At 37.6% G+C, this 10,709-nt stretch overlaps 1 protein-coding gene across 1 annotated transcript in view; it reads left to right on the forward strand.

Moving 5' to 3' along the window:
• Positions 1 to 5,641: 5,641 nt before the first annotated feature.
• Positions 5,642 to 10,709, forward strand: part of Kcnab1 (potassium voltage-gated channel subfamily A regulatory beta subunit 1) — a 444,167-nt gene continuing 439,099 nt past the window's right edge. The window contains exon 1 of the mRNA XM_004834500.4: positions 5,642 to 6,246. Within this exon, the coding sequence (XP_004834557.1) occupies positions 5,735 to 6,246 (512 nt within the window). The 5' untranslated portion in view covers positions 5,642 to 5,734. The remainder of the gene's footprint in view (positions 6,247 to 10,709) is intronic.

Raw genomic sequence — 10,709 nt, forward strand, 5'->3', positions numbered from 1 at the left:
CTGAAATTTCAATGAGAAAAGTGGAAATTGGGTAAGTAGAAAGCATTCTTGATGGAGAGAAAGGAAGAGGAGAAACAACAGATACCTTAAAGGAGCAATGAACAAACTAGATGTCCACCAAAATAGATGGAACACATTGGGCAGAATGGCAGCTGGGTATAAAGTTGATAAGTTATGGCCTTTCATACCAGATATTTTTAATGTAAACATCATCTCTGGTGCAAAGGAACAACTGAAGGATTCTGAGCAGGAGAAACATAATTAAAGCAAATTTCTTTTACTTCCTTGATACTTTTTGGGAAATACATTTGGCAGGTACATAGAGAAGGTAAAGTTTTGGAATGACTAGAGAGAATGACCAGATTATGATTTTACTGTAATTACACTGAGATAGGAATGAAAGAAAGAAATCTCTTCAAAGTAATAGAAACCATAGAAAACAACCAAATGAAAATTTCAGAACTGATTAATACAGCATCTGAAATTATAAAAAGTGTTACTAAGTGCACTTAGAAAAATGGCGATGACAGAGCAAGCTTAAAGACAGAGCAAGCTTAAAGACAGATCAATAAAATTATCTAATCTGAACAGGAGGGAAACAAGAATGAAACAGATGAATGGAGCATAAAGTATGTGAGAAATAATATCAAAAGGTCTAATGCATGTGTTATTAGAGCCCCAGAGGAGCAGGAAGACTGTAAACATAATGGGCGAACCCTTCCCAAATTTGGTGAAAGACGAATATTTATAGGTTCAAGAAACTCAGCAAATTACAGAAAGAAGCTTAGCAAATTTCTAAGAAGCAATTATAAATACAAGGAGAACCTCAGCACATTGTAACTAAACTAATCAGAGCCAAAGATAAGCAGCCAGCAAACAAATCAACATATTGCATACAACTTCAGAAAGTTATGAGAAAAAAGTGGACTCATTTATGTTAAACTCTATAAAACAAAAATAAAAACTCTGAAGTTGGGAATCCATGAAGGGTGTGGTCCTCATAAATATCTGTCTGATAACAAGAACTACCACAGAAGACCATCCAAGCCATAACATTATAAAAGTCCATTGCAACCTTGCACAAAAGATATTTTTATGAGGACACTCACTGACAACTGCCTGTTAAACCTCACACCTAGGCCACCCTTAGTTTTGATTCTTGTAGCCAAGGGCAATTGTTTTGAAACAGTTTATATAGCCTTCCTCCTCTTGCCTTGGTCATGCCCACGGTCTACTATGGCAAACATAACCCTGATCGCAAACTTTTGTCATTCTTAAATGAAATGTTTGCTTTGGAGAGCTGGACCCTCCGGTGTTCATTTGAAGTTGACAAGTAAAATACCTTAATTGATCATTGACTTCTCATCAGAAATGATGGAAGCCAGAAGACAAATTTAAAAATCTTGGAACTTCTTAAAGAAAAAACAAAGCAAACAAACAAACAAACCTGGAAGAAATATCTAAGAATGAAGGTGAAATAAAGGTATTTTCAGATAAGATAAATTGTTACTAGTAGATATATATTGTTAAGGGAAGTTGTTCATATTGTAGGAAGATAATGGATAGAAACTTGGATCCTCAAGAAGAAATGAAGAAGGAAAGAGTGAGGACCCTGGCATAGATACCCTTTTAAGATGAACATAGGAGCAAAAAATGGCTTATAATGATGCTGCAGCTCAGCAAGTGACTCCTGGCAATCTTGAGAGCCCTGAATAGAAGTTTGTGCTTCTTTATATGTCTCTTTATACATCTACAAAGCTTAATTCCATTGGAGTTTCCCAGGGAATATAGCAAGCAGGATTTATGCAAAGCAGAGCAGTTGGAGGAGGGAGAGCAAAGAGTTCTGGCAGGACTTTCTGAATCTGTTAGGCTCCTTTGGTGACAGATTACAGAAGTTGTCATAGCTACTCAGGTTATACTACAAAGAGCATAGTTACCTAGTTAACCCATAGTTGCCTAATAACACAGTTAACCCACGGTTGCCTAATGACACAGTTAACTTATAGTTGCCCAATTCCATATGGAGGGGTGATCTCCTCTCTCACAAGTAAATAACAAACAATCCTTTTGCCTATATGCCCACTCATCCAGCAAACTAGATACTCCTTATCTTAGTTATTTTTCTCGTTGCTGAGACAAAATACCTGACACCCAAAGTTAAAGGAGGAAAGGTTTATTTAGCTCGCAGTCTGTAGAGATTTTAGTCCATAATCAGCTGGCTCCAAGGCAGGGTGGCATGGCAGGCAGGCACTGCAGAGGAAAACAGTTCATGGAGACCAGAAAGTAGCAAAACAAAAGCAAGCAAGGGATGACCACAGCTCTTTCTATCCCTTATATCTTATCTAGGCTACTTACTTACGGTGAGTAGCATTCACATCCTTAATCCTAGTGCTCTTGATCTTAGCATTGCACCATGAATTGATCCCAGGAGCACACACTCTAGATCCAGCCACCTCTGTAAAAGCCCTACCTATGACTGCATGAGGCTTTGGGATGACATCTGGACACAAGCCATAGCACTCCTCTAACTTCCCAGGCTCACTATTTTATTTTAATTAATTAATTAATTAATATCACTTTCATTGTACCTGGGAAATTCTAGCCTTTTAATCTTCAAAATGTATACATAGAGTTTGACAATTTTACCTGCACTGTTTGCCACCTTGGTCAAAGATAACCACCATTTCTCACCTAGATGTTGGAGTAGCCTCTAAATTATCTTCCATTCGTCTTCCTGTGGCTTCCTACAGTTTTATTTTCAGAACAGCAGCCAGAGTTATCCTCCTAATACATAAATCTGATCCTTTCACTACTCTGTCATGGCCTTCTCAAAGCCCCCATCTCAAAGTAGATGGTGGACACATCATCAATATATCATTAAAATAAATGAAACATCACTGTAATTTTAAGTGCACATTAAAAAAGATATTTAAAGAACTAAATGATTTTATTATAATAAAATGCTTGTCATACCCATTGATTTACAAAATAAGACCTTAGAAAGTATATATAAAAAGAATAGAGTTGATTCTGATTCCTGTCTCAATCGACCAATAAGTAATGTTCCTCTGGATGTATGACCTAATTCAGAAAGACATGCCAGCTATATCTGTGTCATGAGAAGATAAGTTACCAATAAAATTTTACTTTTTGTTTTAAGCAAAAATTTATCAAAATTTATAAAATCCTATTTTGATGAATTATGCCCAATAATTGTCATGATAACTCAAACCCTAAGATATTATAAAACACAATGGATAAAAAATTTAAAATTTTTATTCATATTTTTGTTGGAGAGAATTACTTGACAGGGTCATCTATAAAATATTTTCAAGCATGCAAATATCAAGGGTGAGAAATGGACTGGAAAACCTAGCTCAGGGAGAAAAAGGAAGAATGTAAAATTTCCAACTGCTAGCTTGTTCATGAATTTTTTAAATGGATAATGATAGATATCAAATAGCTATGGGATTTAAATTCCATTGGATACATTTAAGATAGTGATGTAGCACCTTTATTTTAAAATACTAATACAGTATTCTAGACACTGAATCCTTCACAGCTACTTAATTTATGATAAAAAAAATTGTCTGCTTAAAATTGTTTAAACTGAAACTTAGATTTTCACATTTTTAAAAGGGAAGCATAAACAGAAGCTTGAATTCCAGTGCTGCAGTAGTATCTACTGTGGAGAATAAAAATATTAATATCCAATGAATGTTAATATATGATAAACAGTGTTCTAAGTATTTGAAATACATATATTGTTAAAGGCTTATCAAAAGAGTGTAAGTTGTGCTTTGTTAAAGGTTTATAATAAGTATAAACAGTGTTCTGGTTGCTACTGTTATATAATTAATAACCTCAAAACTTAATGGTGGTAACTAAGCAATGGTTTCATTTAGCTAAGAATCTCATGAGGTTGGAATATGGGCAAGGTTTTGGGGGCCATTCTCACTTGGCATATCACAGTTGTCATCCTAATGTTTGCTGTTGTCTGAGAACTTGGCTAGGGCTACTGGTCCAGCTTATATCCAGCTAGAAAGTGTTAAGGTAGTCAGATTTCTTACATGACATCTGGCTTCCTCTGGACTGAAGATCATGAGTAGTAGGTGAAACTGTGCCATTTTTGACTTACCTGTGGATGTCAGGTAACATCATTTCCACCGTATTTTACTGATCAGAGCAGTCAAAAGCCCACCTAGATTCAAGGGAAAGGAAAAACGTCCTACCTCTCAATGTCAGGAGTGTGGAAGAATTTGAGTGCCAAATTCAAAACTGCTAGAGGTATGTAATTATCCCTATTTTATAGATGAAACTAAGATCACAGAGCAAGTGATAGAGTTAGAACTCCACTCAAGCAGCCTGACTCCAGAGCAGAGAAGGAAGATGCAACAGTACTACCTCCTCAGAAAGGTGAGTGGAGGGCACTGTGAACCCTTCGCCCCCATGGATGAGTAAGCATAGATCCCCCCAGTTTCATATATCATATATTCATATATTTCTCAGAATGACAAACTAGGGCACTTGTTCCCAGAGTCTATGCCTTGGAGAGCCTGGTTGTCATGGATACCATATTGCCAGAAGTTCTCAATGACTCAAGGGAAGGGGGTCAAGGGGAGGCACTGGAGTGACTGCAGCCTGCTGCTGCTCCTGAGACCCCACAGCCTTATGTGGGACAGACCTTGGTAGTTGGTATAAACTTGACCCTTTGCCCTTTGATATACCCTTTAGGATTGCTTAGTGCTCAGACTAACCTGAATGTTAAACAACCTTTTCCTGAATATGGGAAAGTCCATGCAAGTGTGACTGCTGTCCTCTAAGCCTTGGCTTTGCTTAATTAAAAGCTGTAATAATTCTCAAGGATATCAGCATGCTTCCAGAAGAGCTTATGCGCTTTCTGTCTCTTTAGGAAAAGCTCTTCTTTTTTCTTCTCTGAATTTTAGAGGGACTTGGGTTGATTAGGGTGGGCTTGGAACATGGTGGTTGCCAAACAACTTTGTGGTAGATACCTTAGGTAGGTGCTGACATCACTGTCCCTGAGTGAGGGCAGAGGTTGGATCCATCACAGGTTCGGAGCACTCCCGAGCTCTTAACCACAGGGCCTTTAACTGAACCCTTTCTGTTGTCAGAGCTAGTTTTCATGTGCGCTGATCACAGAGCACACATTGCACACACACACACACGCGCACACACACACCACCAAGCCTCCCGCTCCCAACACTCTCCTTTTTTTTTTCCTCACTTCAGTTTTGGCCTCAGTCTCCCCAGTCATAATATGATCCTCATGCCTTCCATCACCAGGGACTTTCAGAGCATCTGGTGCTGAGTCAGCTGTGGAAGGTTGACCATTCTTGCATTAGGGGATCACAGAGGACTTGATGTGTGCTATGTGGTTCACTGACATTCAAAGAGCCTATGTTCCCGAAGGAACATTAATTTAACATTTTATTTTTAGGCTTACATAAGGCGAATAACCCTCCCCCGGCATTGATACTGTTAAACTTATTTGAGGAATTTCACATTAAAACTTTCAAAACTCCAAAGGGACTCTAATTAAGAAGGGCAGGAGAGTCTCCAGATAGCATCTTTTATAACTCTAACACGATGATCAAATATAATTTACCACAGTGTAATGATCTCAGATTCAGTTATCATGAAGCAAAAGTCCTAACTTTGAAGAAGAAACAGCACCGCAAAACTTCAGTATGGCAAAGTTGTTTTGAAAATTTCCATGTTCCAAGACATCACTGGTGGTGGCTGCTTTACCCCTGCATCCGAGACGCCGGAGATACCCTTTCATTTGGAGCAGCCCCGGCTCAGTTACAGCTCTGGGTGGCAGGATAAGGTGAAGGGAGAGCCGGAGCATGGGGGCGGGGAAGAGGAGAGAAGCAGAAGCAGAAAAATCAATTCCAATTGCTTTGATGACAGTGACTTAGTCTTCTCTGAAAGACAGGTAGGAACGTCCAGGATGCTGGCAGCACGGACAGGGGCAGCGGGGAGTCAGATCTCAGAAGAGAACTCCAAGTTAAGGAAGCAGTCTGCATGTTCAGTAGGGGGGAGAGACAAATCTCCCAAGAAAGCCTCAGAAAATGTTAAAGACAGCAGCCTCAGCCCCTCAGGGCAAAGCCAGCTGAGGGCAAGGCAGCTGGCTCTGCTGCGCGAAGTGGAGATGAACTGGTACCTACAGCTCTGCGACCTGTCCGCCGAGCGCACCACCGCCTACACGACGGGCATGCCGCACAGGTAAGCGCGCAGGTGAGCACGGCGGGGTGCCTGTCTGACGTGCTCCGCAGAGTGGATGCTTTGAAATTTTCTGGTGCTGTGAAATTGTAACAGCCCCGACTGCCTTGCATATAATTGATTGGCACCTCAGAAGGAGTGACCTCAAAGTGCAGGAACTTAATGCACTTGGCTATAATGCTCTGTATTGTTCCCCAGAAAACTCCTCCCTGGAGAGGCAGTGGAGATAAAAGCTGACAGGAAAAAAGAGAATCACCCCCCCCCCCCGATTAAAAGTCATAGAAAAGAGTTTAGAGATTTTAACAAAATTCTCCCTTCCCAAAGAATAAAACAAAACAAAGAAACAAAACCCCTTGGCAATCTGTATTTCCTCTACCTGGAGAACTTAGGATGAGGGAAGGGCATGTGCTTTGCCGTTTTTTGAAAAGAGCTGGATATGTGAATTTGTTGAATGAGGGTTCAGGCTGGAATAGGGACGCAGAGTAGAGCGCGTGATTGCCAGTGGAGGGGTTGTCTAAGGCAGATAACATCAGGAGAAAAAGGCACTTTTAAAACCAAACGTAAATGTAGGGCAAGTCTGCAAATTCTCTTTCTATTCTTTCCTCAGCTTCTGCTTCAAATCACGAAGAGGAAGGATAATTTCATAAAACCCAAATGTAAAAAAGTAACATGTACTGAGTAAAGTGTCTGGAGGCCTAAAATGTTAGGATGCTCATTTCCTGTTATTTGTACAAAAAAAAAACCAAAACAAAACTCTTAGGAATTAAAGATAATTTTGCAAGGAAAATTTTTGTGAAAGTAAAGCCTAGTGTACCTGTTTTCATTAAGTGGCAATAAAAATCTGTTAGAAATGAAATATAGTTTCAATGCAATGGTCAAAATATGGAAAATGCCTTTTGTAGAGACTGTGGTAGCATAGAAATTAGTGTGCTCTGAGAAGCCTCTTTTATATTTTTAATTTCAAAAAGGCATTCCAGGAAAACTTATACAGTCATTGAATTAACTGATGTGCATAGACTAAAAACTTGCTGGGCAATGCACTTCAAAAATGTCTTGACTTACTTTCATTTTACTTTTTCCAAGGCCATAATAAAATAAGTACAGTGGACCTTTGAGTTACAATGGACCTTTGAGTTACGACAGGCCTGACATATGAACAACTTGGGTTATGACTGAAATTTTAGTTTTTAACTTATGAACAAAGTCTTGAGTTATGACTCAAATGCCATCTGTTTGTACTTCCAGATGGCCTCAGATACAGATTTAACCTTTAAAGAGTTCTGGAAGGAGCATTACAACATCCTTTCCTGTGGGGGTTAAGTGAGAAATCCTGGGCCAATGTCTCTCTAAGGACACTGAGATCTGCCTGGAAGAAAGTGTGGCCTAAAATTATACAGGACAGAGACTTTGAAGGCAATTGACCAATCTGAGTTATAACCAGCCCTCAGGAATGAATTGAGTTTGTAAGTCAAGGGTCTGCTGTATTTCCAAATCTAAGCCATTATCTAAAAATCAACATTTAAAAAATGGAACAAAATAAAGCTTCTACAAATGTTCTGAGAAATACTTGTAGTATTCATGGCCAGAATGACTTCTCCAAAGCTTTGTTTAAGCTGCTATGCACACATTTGAGGTACATGGAGGAAGGACCCCAGGAAGACAGTCTCATTCAAAGAAGGCTTGAATGAACTTGTCAGTATTGAGAATGTATCTCATTACCCATCTCATATCTCAAATCATTATGGATTTCTCATATCTATAAATATTAAGGCAGTTATTAAAGAGCTAAAAGAGTTAAGTAGCAAAGGAAAGCTTTGATAATGGTTTTCTTCCATAACTATTCCTCAACTTACTGTAGACCAGAAATTTCCATTTAAGTAGCCTAATACTGGACCACAAAATTTCTGCTCTATTCTCTGATATTGAAACAGCAATTGTCAAATCAAAATGGAGTATTAGTTAAAATAACCATAAAATGGAGTACTATTCAGCCATAAAGAATGATAAACTAAACTAGAGGCATTTATAACTAAATGGATGCTCATTGAGGCAATACTCTTAAGTGAAATAAATAGAACACACATCTGTAAATGCCAAGTAGTTTCTCTGGTGTGAGAAACTGCAAGAGTAAATGAGGACCAAAACATATAATAGATAATGTAAAATAGGAAGAAAGGTGCAAAAGGGAAGGGGAATTAGGGTGGGGGATGGGGAAAAGGAAGGAAAAAATATGAGAAAAGAAGGAAAAAAATAGAAACAAAATTTTTGTAAATAGGGGAGGTGGATGGATGGAAGGGAAGGAAGGGGAATGGGGAAAAAACAAGAACCAAGACATGTCATGTACAGGTACAAATTCCCAATGATGAATGTGATCATAACGTATACCTAAAATGTACCAATAAACTTCATTTGGTCTTAGCCGAAAGACCGAGAAACGATGAACCAGTAAACTTAATGGAATAAATAAAACAAGATAACCAGTGAGAAACTTTTTGGAAAAAAATCTCTGTTCTTGTTTGCTTTACTTAAAACAGAACTTGTCTTGTAGTCTGAAAAGATTGGATAAGACATGGTCAAGACTTAATATCTTCCATGATCATGAGGTACAATCAGTAACTAACAGTTGTTTTGTGTGTCTCTTGCTTCTTAAGTGTGTTGAAAAAATAGTGAAGGTCCTGTCTACTTTACATCATCAAAAATAAAAAAGTCCCATCCTCCTTTATTTTTGTAACATAATTGTTTTCAGAAGGAAACTAGTGTAGGTAGTTGGAACTGAGTTCACTTATTAGTTAGATAAACTACTGCAGAGGTCTATGCTTGCATAGCTCAAAAAACTAAGGCAATTCTCCTCATTGCCAACTCCTTTCCTTTTTATATCCTACCTACCTCTGTTGAGGTTATGAATAATGGCAATGATCCGTGCTGCAATCTTTTTGAATTTTAGGGTCAGAAATAGAATATGTGATTCTTATATCGATTCAAGTTTTGTAGGTTGGCTGTCAATAAGTTCCAAGAAATTTTTCTGGATTTCTATTTGTGTTTTCTTTCAACAGCATGGCTCAAGAGTTGTATTTCCATTAAAGACCTGTATGTAGAAGATAAATATTATTAACTTATAAAGTTTTATAATATTTATCCATTTGTGAAACACTATTTATATATAGAATATAATATAAAATTTATTGAAGGATCCTCAGACATTTCATGTTTGTTAGTGGCAAGAATTCTGTGAGTCTTTAGTTAATGGTCATCAATAAGGAATTGCTAATGGACAGACTCCAATTTCCTTTCTGGGAAGATGAAATGAAAATGTTTTACAACAGGCTAATTCCTATGTGGCTTTTGAAGACTGTTTTATATCTAGAAGCTATGAAAACCTGCCTTTGAAACAGAGGATGTCTTTAAATGGTTAGGAGTAAGAGTTAGAGGTGAGAGGTGAGGTCACAGTACTGGCATGTCTAAGAAATAAAATGGCAGGAAGCAGGGCAGGGAATACAAGTGTCTCATGAAGCAAGTAGTCTTGATCCCTTTTCTGGGCTGTGTCTCTGTAGGGTTATACGATGAAGCATAATTTGCTTCATATTGATTATTTGTCTGTTTCAGAGCTGTCTGATGACCATGGAACTGATGTGCATGGGAGCTCATTCCCTCACATGCCCAGCGCAAGTGCTGCAGGGGCCAGAGCTGGAGATGGAGGAAAAGATTGGCTTTTCCCCTTACTGCCAGTATAACTGTGGATATGATTTTTTTAAGAAAATGTATTCATTGTTTTCAACAACATCTTTTTGATTGCTAATGTAGCATTGATCTTTGCAGAACATTTTGAAAACAGAAAAATATAAAGAAGAAATGCCAACTATTGTTAATATTTTGGTATGATTTCCCTGACCTTTCAAATTGAAATCATGCTATGTTTTCTGTTTATGACCTTTTCCTCCCACTTAATATTATACCTATCTATTTTATTATTTTAAAAGTCATTTAAATTTTCCTAAGTACTGCATCTATTACTACATTATTGCATAGCCATTGTTCTTTTGATTATTATTTAACATTATTATAAATAATACTAAAATAAACATCTTTGTATTAGATTTTTAAAAACCATATGTCTAGTTATTTTTTTAGACTCTATTTCTAGAAGTGGACTTAATGGGATTATATATAAATATATTAAATATATTTAATAAATTACCCCAAATAATTAAAAGAATCATACCACAGTGATATATGTGCACCTATGTTTATAGCAGCACAGTTTGTAATTGCTAAAACTTAGAAACAGCCCAAGTGCCCATCAACTGGAAACAGGATAAAGAAGATGTGTTTTTTTTTTATAGAATGGAGAATTACTCAGCCATAAAGAATGAGAAACTAGAGACATTTATGGCTAAATGGACGCATATTGAGGCCATTCTCTTAAGTGAAATGAATAGGACACACGTGTAAATACCGAATAGTTTCTC

Source organism: Heterocephalus glaber, unplaced genomic scaffold (assembly GCF_053883595.1).
Source record: "Heterocephalus glaber isolate CG9 unplaced genomic scaffold, H.glaber_assembly_v1.0 deba00001504, whole genome shotgun sequence".
NCBI lineage: Eukaryota > Metazoa > Chordata > Mammalia > Rodentia > Bathyergidae > Heterocephalus > Heterocephalus glaber.